General features: G+C 43.2%; 1 protein-coding gene across 9 annotated transcripts in view; it reads left to right on the top strand.

Moving 5' to 3' along the window:
- NR1H4 (nuclear receptor subfamily 1 group H member 4) overlaps nucleotides 1-13,818 on the top strand; it is a 123,739-nt gene extending 109,921 nt beyond the window's left edge. For all 9 annotated transcript variants that reach the window (XM_060195625.1, XM_060195629.1, XM_060195630.1 and 6 more), the window contains 3 exons: nucleotides 3,220-3,366; nucleotides 11,011-11,124; nucleotides 13,265-13,818. In XM_060195625.1, coding sequence (XP_060051608.1) covers nucleotides 3,220-3,366; nucleotides 11,011-11,124; nucleotides 13,265-13,503 — 500 coding nt within the window. In that variant the 3' untranslated portion in view covers nucleotides 13,504-13,818. The remainder of the gene's footprint in view (nucleotides 1-3,219; nucleotides 3,367-11,010; nucleotides 11,125-13,264) is intronic.
- Nucleotides 13,819-14,457: the final 639 nt, after the last annotated feature.

Raw genomic sequence — 14,457 nt, forward strand, 5'->3', positions numbered from 1 at the left:
GTTATATTCAAAAGAGGCTGTGACTATACTAGTGTTTTTACTTTTTTTATTTTTTTGCCTGAACCTGAAATCTGATAAGCAGGTGGATCCTAATTATTGTATGGGGAGATGATGTCATGGTTGGCAGAAGGACCAGAAAGATGGATCAGGGAAAAGAGTAGCTCCCAAATATGGGAAAGGTGTATAAATATTGTTGATCTTAAACCCCGTTGATTTGATATGATCTGGGGCCCATATTCAGCTTAGGAGCCCATGTGACCTCAGCATTTCTGTAGGTCTGAGCTCACATTCTGTGGTCATAAGTAGGTTGAGGTTTAGGTGGAAAAGTGTTCCACCAATGTTTTCCTCTAAGTATTTGATAGTTTCTGGTCTAACATCCAGGTCCTTCATCCATTTGGAGTTGATTTTTGTTTCTGGTGAGATGAAGTGGTTCAGTTTCATTCTTCTGCATGTTTCAACCCAGTTTCCTCAGCACAATTTATTGAGAGCCTCCTTCCTCCATTTAATACTTTGAGCCCCCTTATCAAAGATTAGATGTCCATAGGTGTGGGTGTTAGGAGAAATACTTTAACAATAATTATAGAAATGAAAATATTATTACAAATATCAGTGGTACCAATGGTGACAGAGTGTTTCTGGAAAGGCCAAGTAACCCTTCTGTGTTTCAGTGAGCATAATGTAAGGCGCTGTCCAGGGCGCTGGAAATCTGGCATGACTCCTGCCTGCAAAAGTGCTCTTAGATCCTCTAAAACAGTGATATTTAATCCTGCATTGCTCTTTTCTCTAAACTCCTGCTCCTATTTAGTACTTTTATTTTTTAGCCCTTAACCCCTTGAGGAAGACTGGGGAGATAACAGCCTGTTAGAACACAAGACTTGTATGTCTGTGGTTGGGTAGTATGCCAGCTCCCCTGGCTTACTTACTTGTGCCTCTAATCCTGCTTAACTAGGCACCGGCATGCCTGCATGGCATTGGTTTGGTCCCACTCAAAGCTGCCGTCTATTTACATAAACCACAGGTTCAGTCCCAGGCGCCACCTTATGCCAGAGCTGAACAGTGTTGTCTCTTTCTCTTCTCATTCTTCCTCACATTAAATAATTAAAAAAAAAATAACAATGACTTCTTTGGTGGTAGGGTACAGTATGGAGCAATTCCCCTGTAATCCTATAAATCATTACATCACGAATATGAACTGTTAACAAAAAACCTTTAATGTCTGTATTAGATGATATTAACAAAATAACACAAACTACACACAAAAACTAAAAAAAAAATGATGGCATTAATTTCTCTGTTTTGGATAGAGACAGAGAGAAACTAAGAGGGGAAGGGAGACAGAGGAGAGAGACACCTGCAGCCCTGCTTCACCACTCCTGAAGCTTCCCCTGCAGGTGGGGACCGGGGACTTGAACCCAGGTCCTTGCATGTTGTAACATCTGCACTCAACCATGTGTGCCACCACCAGACCTGTTTCTCTGTATCCTGTGTGCACATGTATTTGCTTGTTTCCCATTACTTTTCTTTCGGAAAATTTATCTTTGGATATTATCTGTTTGCCCTGGACCAGGAATGTTAAAGTGAGTAAGAGAGTCAGTCTTCCAGCACAAAGTTTAGCCTCCTGAAGAGGAGGGAGACACCAAAGAAGCGATTAAGTCTACACTGTTCAAGTAATGGCAAATTATGCGAAAAAAGGAAAAAAAGCAAGTATGTAGAAACTAATGAGTATTGAAGAGTGCTACTTCAGGGTGGGTTACTATGAAGTGGAAATGGAAGTATGGTGTGAGACTGCCTGGGGAAGGTGTTTAGCCCCGAGGCAAAAGTTGTGTATGGATGAGTGGAGGAGAGGGGAAGGAGGTGGGGAGGAGCAGGGGGAGGAGAATGAGGGAAAGGAGGGAGGAGAGGAAGGAAGGGGAAAGGAAGAGGAGGAGGAGGAGCAGGGGGAGGAGAATGAGGGGAAGAAGAAGAGGAAGAAGCAGGGAGAAGAGGTGGGAAAGAAGCAGGGAGAAGAGGGGGAGGGGACGGAGGAGGGAGAAGAGGGGGAGGGGACGGAGGAGGGAGAAGAGGGGGAGGGGACGGAGGAGGGAGAAGAGGGGGAGGGGCAAGGAGAGGAGAATGAGGGGAAGAAGGAAGGAGGGGAAGGAAGAGAGAGAGGAGCAGGGAGAGGAGTGAGATGAGAATATGGGGAAGGAGGGAGGAGGGGAAAGAGGAAAGGAAGAAGAAGGGAACGTGGAAGGGAGGAGCAGGGGGAGGAGAATGAGGGGAAGGAGGGAGGAGGGGAAGGAAGAGGAGCAGGGGGAGGAGAATGAGGGGAAGGAGGGAGGAGGGGAAGGAAGAGGAGCAGGGGGAGGAGAATGAGGGTAAGGAGAAGAGGAGGGGGAAGGAGGGGGAGGAGCAGGGAAAGGTGCAGAGGAGGAGGAAGAGGAAGGGGAGGGGAGGAAAGTGGCCAGAGACACTGCTGGAGCTCAGCCGTGGAAGCCTGGCTCTGTTCCTGGGCCAGTTCCTCCGCTCCCTGCACCAGGCCTGCCTGAGCTCAGAGCCCATGTCTCAGGGACACAGTCGCCATTCTCCTGAGTGCAGACTCCAGGCCCACTGGGTGGAGGGCCAGCACTGCATGTGCAGCGATGAGTCTGTTTTTTTTTTTTTTTTTTCTCATCTCACTCACGTTAATAATAAATATATCTGTTGTGCTCGTGAGTCAGTTAACTGTTTGTGGGAGCTTCTGTTGGCATGTGAAGATTAGTCTGGCTTCTGTGTGCTTCTGTTCTGCAGTGCTGACTCTGCTCCTAGACTCCTAGACGTGACTTAAATAATGACTTGAACAATCCTCCCCCTCTACCTTCTAAGGGCCGCTCCATCTGAAGAAGCCTGTGTGCACCAGAGCATCCAGTTCAGCATAACCCAGAGCCAGCTCCCACTAGATGCTGACTCCTCGGGCCGAAAGATGACTTGGGTTGGGCTTTTCTTTACCATCCAAGAAACCCAGGTTCAAGCCCGTTCTCCACTACATTGGAGGAGACTTTGATACTGTGATCTCTCTCTGTTTCTGTCTCTCCCTCTGCCTCTCTGTCTCTGTCTCTGCCTCTCTGTCTCTGCCTCTCTCTGCCTCTGTTTAAGCAAGAAAGATTGCAGAGTCAGAGATCTATGGAAGTGATAGCTGTGAAGGGGTACCGTCACACAGCTTCACCGTTTGGTGCTGATGTGACTGTCATCTCTGTTCAGGATTTCAGACCCTGGACCATGAAGACCAGATTGCTTTGCTGAAAGGGTCTGCAGTTGAAGCGATGTTCCTCCGTTCAGCTGAGATTTTCAACAAGAAGCTGCCTGCAGGGCACGCCGATCTGCTGGAAGAAAGAATTCGCAAGAGTGGTGAGTGACTTAGTTAAGAGTTTTTTTCGAAAGGGAGGGGGGCCTGGGTGGTGGCACACCCAGTGAAGCGCACATCACACTAAACACAAGGGCCCACACAAGGATCTGGGTTCGAGCCCCCAGCTCCCCACCTGCAGTGGGGACGCTTCACAAGCAGTGAAGCAGATCTGCAGGTGTCTCTCTCCCTCTCTATGTCCCCCCCAATTTCTCTGTCCTGTTCAAAAAAAATGTCCCTTAGCCAGGTGTGGCCCCCCCAAAAAAAGTTAAGAAAAAATATTGTATAAGAAAAGATTTTTTTTTAAAAAAAGGTTGTTTCTGTAAGTCAGAACGTATACGCCCCAGGGAGACAGGCCCAGAGTCTCTCTTATACAGCCTTTATATCCCTTGTGACTTGTGGAGAATGATGTCAAAAGACAGGTGTTAAATTGATGGAGCCTTGAACAGTTTGGTCTAGGAAATCCATTATAATAGCAAAATACCAAACATAGTCTTCACCATTTAAGAAAGAAAGAATCTTTCAAAAACTGAGAATTAGTGTGATGCTGAGAGGAAAGAGAGTCTAGAGGAAGCCTGAGGAAGTCAGGCTGTTTCCCTTACCTGGAAGAAAGAGGTCCTGTGGTAGGGGTGGGGGGCAGTTCTCTCATAAAATAAATAAAATTAAAAAAATTCTTAGTGACTTAATATTGATGTACAAAATTATAAGATAATGGGAATAATTCCACACTGTTCCCACCACCAGAGTTCTGTGTCCCCATTCCCTCCATTGGAAACTGCATTAGTTCTCCCAAGGTAACATATGCGTTGACTATTATTTCTTTTTAAAAATATTCTTATTTCTTTATTATTGGATAGAGACAGAGAAATTGAGAAGGGAGTGAGTGATAGAGAGGGAGAGAGACAGAGAGACACCTGCAGCCCTGTTCACCACTTGTGAAGCTTTTCTGCTGAGGGCTGGAACCTGGGTCCTTGTGCTCTGTATTGTGTGTTTTTAGCTTCTAACGGAGGGACTGGGGAAAAAGAACTCTGGTGGTGGGAATGGTGCCAAGTTGTACCCCTGTTATCTTGTAGTTTTGCAAATCAATATTAAATCATCAATAAAATAAAAAGAAGGAGAGTTGGAAGTAGAAAGAAATGCATAAGAGAATTCAGGAAAGCTGAATGTTTGTGTTACATCTTTAGAATTCTCAGCACTTGTCATTTGACTACTGAGAGGAGCCATGATAATTTGGGCAGGGATGAATTTGGGGCTCACCTCATGAGGAGAAAATTTCGTCAAGATAAGAGAAAGTGTGGGAACTGGGGAAATGGCTCAGGGGCGGAGCACAGGCCTTGCCTGTCTGATTCTTCAGGCTTTTACCCAGCACCACATGATGCTGGGGCAGTCCTCTGACCTCTGTCACTTTCTCAGGAAATAATCTTGTAAGTGAGAGAAAGCATTAAAATAATAAAAGAAACAGCGTTCCCATCCTCCCAGGGTGGAATCCGTTACCCTTCAGCTGTTTTCCCTAAGCCTTTTATACGTGTCCAGTTTTTCACATTGTGCGTTTATTTATGTATCTGCCTCTTCCATCAATATGTTCCTGAAATACGTTAGGTAGACAAAAATGGTATAATTTGGGGGCCTGGGGTGGCACACCCAGTAAAGTGCACATGTTACCATGCATAAGGACTGGGGTTCAAGCCCCCGGATCCTACCTGTGGGGGAAGCTCTATGAGCAAGAAGCAGTGCTGCAGCTCCCCCTTCCTGTGTGTGTGTGTGTGTGTGTGTGTGTGTGTGTGTGTGTGTGTGTGTGTGTGTTTAACAATATTTCTTTCTTAGATAGTGACAGAGAATTCAAGAGATGAGGGGGAGGTAGAGAGGGAGAGACCTGCAGCCCTGCATCGCCCGCCATTTGTAAAGCTTTCCCCCTGCAGGTGGGGACCAAGGGCTTGAACCCCGGTCCTGGGGTATTGTAACGTGCACTTCAGCCAAGTGTGCCACCTCAGGACCCCTCTCTCTCCACCTCTGCTCCCTTCAGTATTTCTCTGTCTCAAAAACAAAAGCAACTACCTGGCTAGAGAACATTTTAGCCACTAGGATTATCAGAAAGTGTGTTATTTGTTTGTTTTAAAATATTTATATTGATTTATATATTGGACATAGAGAAATCAAGAAGGAAAGGGGAGACAGGGAGGGAGAGAGAAAGAGAGACACCTGCAGACCTGCTTCACTGCTTATGAATATTTCTCCCTACAGGTGGGGATTGGAGACTTGAACCTGTTTCCTTGCACATTGTAACATCTATGCTCTCTCTACCAGATATACTGCTACCTGGTCCCTATTTGTTTTTTTATGTAGTATAATTTTAAGTATGTTCTTTGTTACATATTTTAAATTATCTTATATTGAAAGTAGTTACTTTGAGATTGTTATTTTTATTTAAAAATTTTAGTTATTTTTATTTATTTGATACAGACTGTCAGAAATTGAGAGCGGTGGGGGAGACAGAGAGGAAGAGAGACAGAGAGAGACACCTGCAGCCCTGCTTCACTGTTTGCAAAGCTTTCTCCCTGCAGGTGGGGACCAGAGGCTCAAACCTGGGTCCTTGCACACTGTAACGGACACTTAACCAGGTGCACCACCACCCAGCTCCCTTTATGTTAATTTTCTACTTAAGGCCAACAAAAATTACTGAGTGGAGTAGAACAGCTGAAACAGAAATTTGAATTCTGTGGCCAGGGGAATTGCATAATAGTTGTGCAAAAAAGCTTTCATGTCTAAGGCTCCAGGGTCATAAGTTCAATCCCTGGTGCCACCAAAAGCCAGAGCTGAGCTCAAGAGTCCATGGAGAACATAGATCTTTTCCATCTCGCTGCTCTGCTGTCTTCAGTGTAGTGACTTTGCCTGGTTCTCTTCCTGGCCATCTAGTGGCCACAGCAGAGTCAGGCACAACTGTAACCCAAGCTTAGAAATTTCTCTCAGGAGCACCCAAGAGGCCTCCTGGTCTCTTTGGCTGGAATTCCATGGGTGTTGCTGATTCTCTCTGACAAGGAAAAGGAGATCAAAGTGGTTGCACTTGGGCTGGCGTGGTTTCTGCCTGCACCATAGTCCCATGCCCTGCGACTGGGCTGGGGACCCGCTGCACAGACAGCAGCCTGAGTCACATGAGGACCAGGATGAATCAGCACCATTAGTCTAGGGAAAGTGCTGGCCTGGAGAGCTTAGGTTCAAAGGAATGCCAGCCACCAAAGTAAGACTCTGGGGGGGGGGGGGGGAGCTCAGGTCCTGGAACAAGATGGAAGAGCACCTAGTGGGGGTTGTATTGTTATATGGAAAACTGGGAAATGTTATGCATGCACAAACTATTATATTTACTGTTGACTGTAAAGCATTGATCCCCCAATAAAGAAAAAAATAAGACGAATACTGGCGTCAAACACAAAGTCGTATCAGTGAAGTTCTATTTCAAATTTTATGCTGTGGGGCTGTTGGCATTTCTACAAAAATTGTCATATTGTACAGTTTTGAGACAACAGCAACATTTTATTTTAGTTTAAAATATTTTTAAATTTATTATTGGATAGATACAGAGAGAAATTGAGAGGGATAGAGGAGATAGGGAGGGAGGGAGATAGACACCTGCAACCCTGCTTCACCACTTGTGAAGCTTTGTCCCTGGAGGTGGGGACTGGAAACTGGAACCTGATTCCTTGTGCATTGTCATCTGTGAGCTTAACCAGGTGTGCTGCTACCTACACCCCTCCCCCATTTTTAAAAAAAATGATTTATTATTGGATAGACAGAAATTGAGAGAAGAAGGGGAGATAGAAAAAGAGAGACAGAGAGACATCTGCAGCCCTGCTTCACCTACTGTAAAGCTTTCAAATCCCTTCAGGTGGGGACCAGGGGCTTGAACCTGGGTCCTTGCACACTATAATGTGTGCACTTAAGTTAACCAGGTGCACCACTGCCTGCCCCTCCCCCCTCTTCAAATAAGATATTTCTTTCTCTTCCTTCCTTTTTCTCTTTCTTTCTGTCTTTCTCTTCTTTTCTTCTTCTCTTTTTTTTTTTTTTTTCTACCAGAGCACTTCTCAACTCTGGTTTATGCTGGTTGGGGATTTGCACCTGGGACTTTGGAGCTTGAGGCATGAGTCTCTTTGCATAACCATCATGCTAACTACCTACCCCCAAAACGTGAATGTCTTTTTATTTATTTATTTTACCAGAGCACTGCTCCTCTGGTTTATGCTGGTTGGGGGACTGCACCTGGGACTTTGGAGCCTGAGGCTTGAGTCTCTTTGCATAACCACTATGCTGCCTCCCCCACCCAGCTAACAGCATCATTTTGAACACGATTCTCAGTCTATCTCATCATCAGTTGTGGTAGATCCTGCAGAGGCACTTAAAGTCCAGGAGTACTGGGTGAGCACTCATATCACCATGAATTTCATTTTCAATTAGAAGCAGGGAGTTAGGGAACAAAAGAGATCTGCACATTAATCCCCCAGTAAAGAAAGTTAAAAAAGAGAGATTTGCATTCAAAGTAACTTCAACAGCATAGTGTTTATTGTATTACATGGATATCTTCTCAAAGAATATTTCTGATTATTGAACAAGCAATTTATCAACCAATAACCTCTTTAAAAACAAGGAAAGTGGGTGAGGTGGTGGCCTCCCAACAGGCATGTCACAGTGTGCAAAGCCCTCCACTCCCCTTTCTTTTCAATCTCTCTGTCTGTATCCTAAACAAATAAATAAATGCTTTTTAAAGGTAGCAAGATCACAGAGAAAGCATTTTTCTATTATTTTTATGAGTGATTTACAAAATTAAAAAATAACCTAGATACAATTCCACACCAATACCACCACCAGGGTTCTGTGTCCCCAATTCCCTCTATTGGAAACTGCAGTGGTTCTCCCAAGGTCACAGATAGGGGCTGACTGTTACTGCTGTAGTCATCATTTTTGTCATTGGACAGGACAGAGAGAAATGGAGAGAGGAGGGGAAGACAGACAGAGAGGGGGAGAGAAAGACAAGACACCTGCAGACCTGCTTCACCGCCTGTGAAGCGACTCCCCTGCAGGTGGGGAGCCGGGGGCTCGGACTGGGATCCTTACGCCGGTCCCTTTGCTTTGTGCCACCTGTGCTTAACCTGCTGCGCTACAGCCCAACTCCCTATTTCTATAACTATCTGTCTTTATATACTTACGCTCTTTTTTTTTGGGGGGGGTATGGTCCTGCCGTCTCTTCCTTTCTAAGTCACATCTACACCTATTATGACTCCCGAATTCCCTTCCTTTTCCCTCTTCTCTCTGGGTCCTGATGGATTTGGAGTTGAGACCCCTCTGGTCATTTTCCCCTAATATTTCTCCTCCTCTGAAAGTATGCAGAGAAACATGTTTTTAAACTGACTTTTCCATTAAGTTAGAAAATATCCCCCTCTTGTGACCAAATGTGAACTAATCAGGAATGAGAACAAAACAGGCAAGACTGCCCTTTCAGGACAATGTTATTATTGCATTTCTTAAATTAGAAATAGTTGGTTCATAAACTCTTAAAATGCCCCTTGGTTAACATTGGTTAATTCTGTTGACTGAGCTCCAAAGACAGGTTTATATCTGATCATCCCTGTAGGAAAATCATTTCTGAACTTTTCTATTTTTTGACTTGCACATTTTTCTCTGTTTACTGTTAGCCATTATAATATGCACAAAGAAAATTATCTTCACATTTATCTATTTTTCCACAAAATTATCAACTATAATTAGATATGAAAGAAACACCTTTTAAGGGCAATGTAATAGGAAGTTAGATGATTTCCGAAAATTAAATATTTCAACTCATCTGCATTTATTATATCTCCAAATAGACACTCTTTTCTCATGTGCTATTTTAAGTAATTACTCAGTCATGGATTCTTACTTGAAGTAATTTCAGTGCATGGTACAGTCCCCAAATGCCAGTTTACCAGTTTGGGGAGGGGAAAAAAAAAAAAGACAAACTGACCAGGAAAATACAGAATTAAAAAAAAAATCTTTATTGGGGATTAATGATTTACAGTTGTAATTAAAGTACAATAGCTTGTACATGTGTAATAGTTATCAGTTTTCCACATAACAACCCAACCCCACTAGGTCCTCCTCTGACATCCTGTTCCAGGACATGAACACCCCCCCACCCCAGAGTCTTCTATTTTGGTGCAATGCACCAGACTCAGTCCAGGTTCTGCTTTGTGTTTCCCCTTATGATCTTGTTTTTCAGCTTCTGCCTATGAGTGAAATATTCCATATTCATCCTTCTTTTTCTGACTTATCTCAGAATATACATATTTTAACTTTAATCTATAAAAACCCTGAGGCAAATCACTAATTGGTCACATTATCTTTCTCCCTACAGAACTGCAGAATATTAAAAATAAACCCCCAAATCGTAGCTTATAAACACAAAGAGAACACAAATGTCGTTGAACTGAACTTTCAGATAGTCTAGGCTCACACGCTCCAAGCTTTTGCCATTCAAATGGTCTCTGGCTTGGTCACAGCTATTCAGATCAGTCTGATAGAGCTGCTTGATGTAACCCCTCCTTGCTCAAAAGACACTGTAGCTAAGACCATGGGGGTCTGTGTGGTTTTCTGGCCAAAGAGGAAAAGACAAAGGACTCTGTTTGGGAAGATTCTTCTCAAGGTGAAAACTTAGTCTGTTGGGGGTGGGGGGTGGAGCCCCTGCCAGAGCACACAGACTGTAGCCCACAAGGATCCAGGGTCGAGCCCCTGGTTCTACCTGCAGGAGAGTGCTGCAGGTGTCTCTCTTTCTGTCTCCCTCGGTATCTCTCTGTCCTTTCTTAGTTTATTTCGGCCTCTGTCAAATAAATGAATGTTTTTAAAATGCATCAGAGGGAGATCAAAAGTGTTTAATAAGAATTTCTCTAGGCTGTTTACTAATGAGGCCGGGTAGTGGCACACGTGGTTGAGTGCAGACATTACAATGTGCAAGGACCCAGTACAAGACCCCAGTCCTCACCTATGGGCAGGGGGCTTCACTAGCAGTGAAGCAGGACTGAAAGTGTCTCTCTTTCTTTCTCTCCCTATTTACCTTTCTCCTCTCAATTTCTTGTTGTCCTATCGAATAGATATGTTAAAAGACAACTTATTAGTGGAGATATTTATACTTTTGGGCATGGTGATTGTTTAAGATACTATGTATATTTTGATTGACAGCAATATTTGGGGCTGGGGAGAGAGCATAATGGTTATGCAAGAAGGTTTTCATGCTTAAAGCTTTAAGGTCCCAGGTTCAATAAGCCAGAGCTAAGCAGTGCTCTGGATAAAAAATATAATCATAATAAAATAAAACAATAAATATTAAAAACATTAACTAAAACCAATCTAGGAAATTATTCTTTTGAAACTGTATTATTCATTATCAGACAATAGTAACTGAAACAAAAGCACTACTAAAATCAAAGACATACAAGTAGCAAGTAGACTATTCTCTGGGAATTTGGGTACCTGAACTAGCCTTTTGCTAGGATGGATGAGTGTCATTTTCTGAATGTGTGTATAGGTCTAAATATTGTATGTGGATAAGATGTGTCTGTATTTTTAGGGTTTTTAAACATTTAAACATTCAAACATTTTACTAAGCCTCTGCAATTTCCCCATAGGCATCTCTGATGAATATATAACACCTATGTTTAGTTTCTATAAAAGTGTTGGAGAATTAAAAATGACTCAAGAAGAATATGCTCTACTTACAGCGATTGTTATCCTCTCTCCAGGTAATTTCAGTGTTACATTGTAATTTTCTTTTTTTAAATTGTTTTATTTATAAGAAGGAAACATTGACTAAACCATAGGATAAGAGGGGTACAACTCCACACAATTCCCACCACCAGAACTCTGTATCCCATCCCCTCCCCCTTTCTTCCCTCTGAAATATCCTTTCAGAGGGAAGAAAGTGAAAGAATATTTAGTTAACTTATTTTTTATTGAATAAGGACAGAAATCTAGATGGAAGGGAGAGACAAAGAGGGAGGGAGGGAGGTAAGGAAGGGGGAGAGACATTCAGCACGGCTTCACTGCTTGTGAAGCTTTCCTCTTGTAGGTGGGGACTAGGGGCTTGAACTTGGGTCCTTGCACATTTTAATATATGCACTCAACTAGGTGTGCCACCACCTGGCCCTCTGAAAGAGTATTTTAATTAGTGGCCAAGAAACATTTTATAAGTAGTTGATGTTTTAGTAGGAATCTAAATAAAATTGAATACCTTTTATTCAACATAATAGATAACACAATATCATGTTGAATGTTTAAGACATTTTCTATGTTATTAAAAATTATACTGAGGGGCTGGATGGTGGCGCAACTATTGAGCCTATGTTACTATGAGTGTATGTTACCATAAGTACAAGGACTCAGGTTCAAGCAGCGGGGAAGCTTCACAAGTAGTGAAGCAATAACGTATGTGTCTTTCTTTCTGTCTCCCTCTTTGTCTCCCCCTTCTCTCTCAAATTTTCTTTGTCTCTATCCAATAAATAAATATTATATTGGTAAATGTCTGTTCTAATGAATGCATCATATTCCACTATGATGATATAATCTTTACTTAGTTTTTGCTCTGTTCTAATGAATGCATCATATTCCACTGTGATGATATAATCTTTACTTAGTTTTTGCCATATGGTTGGATATTCAAGATGTTTCCTTTTTTTGTTGCTGCTTTAAACAATATTGGCTTCTCTGTGTTTGTCTATATTTCTAGATCATTTATTTTTAAAGACATTATTTATTTATTCATTAAGAAAATAGGCAGAGGGGGTTGGGCTGTAGCGCAGCACGCTAAGCGCAGGTGGCGCAAAGTGCAGGGACCGGCATAAGGATCCCGGTTCGAACCCCGGCTCCCCACCTGCAGGGGAGTCGCTTCACAGGCGGTGAAGCAGGTCTGCAGGTGTCTATCTTTCTCTCCTCCTCTCTGTCTTCCCCTCCTCTCTCCATTTCTCTCTGTCCTGTCCAACAACAACAACAACAATAAAAAAAGGGCAACAAAAGGGAATAAATAAATATTTAAAAAAATTTTAAAAAAAGAAAATAGGCAGAGAGAGAAAGAACCAGACATCACTCTGGTACATGTGTTGCCAGGGACTGAACTCAGAACCTTGTGCTTGAGAGTCCAGTGCTTTATCTACTGCACTACCTCCCAGACCACTAGATTATCTAATTATCTGAGAGTGAGCAGTGTCATATTCGTGATTTGTAAAGCCTGACTATAGCATTATCTTTAAGCCATTTTTACACACGCTGTTAAGACAGAAGCCAGCTGTTACTTTGTCCTATCATAAAAATTATAGCTAGACACAGAAGCATGTTCAGCAGTTCTTACAGTTACCCATGCATATGCCCTATGACCTAATACTACCACTCCTTGGAATATACCCACCAGAAGTGGTACTTGTATTGGCCATGCAGGTAACCTTTGGGTTCTGAGAGGAGAGAGAGGTAAAAGAGGCTTGGGGGGGCAGTAAACTTTCAGTAGCTTAATCTGGTTGTAAATCTATATCTGCATAAAGGTAAACAACACATATGCCATGTACTGGATACATGTGTATACATATCTGTAGGCATCGAGCTTTCCAAGTAAGATGAATAGGTCATTTCTGCATTTTTCATGCCCTTCTCCCCTGCATTTTATTTGTTTATTTATTTACTTATTTATTTATGAGAAAGCTAGGAGGAGAGAGAAAGAGAACCAGATATCACTCCAGAACCTGTGCTTTATCCACCTCCCTGACCAGACATTTGCGCACTTGAAGTGCATACCCTCTGCAAGCTACAGTTGAAAAGATTAATGTTGCCATCATTGAAATGAATGCTTTTCTGCTCTTGTTCTGTCTTGTCACTGTATGTGAACCGTCACCACAGACAGACAGTACATAAAAGACAGAGAAGCCGTGGAAAAGCTCCAGGAGCCTCTGCTGGATGTGCTACAGAAGTTGTGCAAGATCTACCAGCCTGAGAACCCCCAGCATTTCGCCTGCCTGCTGGGCCGCCTGACGGAGCTACGGACTTTCAACCACCACCACGCGGAGATGCTCATGTCCTGGAGGGTGAACGACCACAAGTTCACCCCGCTCCTCTGTGAGATCTGGGATGTGCAGTGACTGGCGTGGCGGCAGCCAGGGCTAGGCTTCAGCCCTCTAGAAACCTGGTGTGTCCTTTCTTTCCTCTGCACCTGGTCTCCCAGAAAGAAGACTCTGGTTGAGAACTGATGTAGGGATCTTCTTCAACATCCGCAGTTGTAAATATGGGGCCACCTTGCGTCTCAGGAGGCTGCAGGGAACCTTTCCTTCCTGTTTGCCCAGTTCAGTTGTTGTTACTTCAGTTCTCTCCATCTGAAATAGGAGGGAAATGCTCTTTATCTCAGCTTACTACATATATGTTATTAAAGAGTGTTCACTTCCGACAGCAGACGGAAATTAACGGCAGTAGGCTTTTCTTTGGGAACAAATTTTTTTAAAAATGAAAAAGCAAACCCTTCTTTAAAGGATCAGTGGAGCCCAGGGGGGTAATTTGCAGGAAGATGAGCTCTCACAAAGTAAATTTATGCTATTTTTCTTGTCCTTGAGAATCCCTGGTGAGCTTTTACTGGTAATAGCTCTCTGATAATTCCTGCTCCTCCTCCTCCCCCTCCTTCTTTTCTTCTTTTTTTCTCCTCCACTTCTTCAAAGGGAATACCACTTAGAAAAGTTAATGTCTCTCTCTCTCTAATATTCCTCAAGCACTGTCTTGCCGCTGTTAAGTCCTTGGAACAGCATGTACAAGTCCGGAGAAGAGTGACAGCACACCGGGAAAGAAAGCAGCACACTCTCCACTGCTCACTATTCGCCTCGCTGATTATAATTAATCTTTTTTTTCCTTTTTGCCTATTTTGATTTGCTTTTGGGAAACGCTCCTGCAGCTGGATGCACAGCTGTTGTTGACTTCTACTTCCCCCCACACCAAGAATGAGCTCATTTCCTTATTTCATTGTTCTCCTGTGGCCTTCTCCCCATTTTGCTTTGGTGAACACAATGAAACACCTTCTGTAAGCAGTGGGCTTTGATCTCCCTTACTCC

This window comes from Erinaceus europaeus, chromosome 7 (genome assembly GCF_950295315.1).
Source record: "Erinaceus europaeus chromosome 7, mEriEur2.1, whole genome shotgun sequence".
Classification (NCBI taxonomy): domain Eukaryota; kingdom Metazoa; phylum Chordata; class Mammalia; order Eulipotyphla; family Erinaceidae; genus Erinaceus; species Erinaceus europaeus.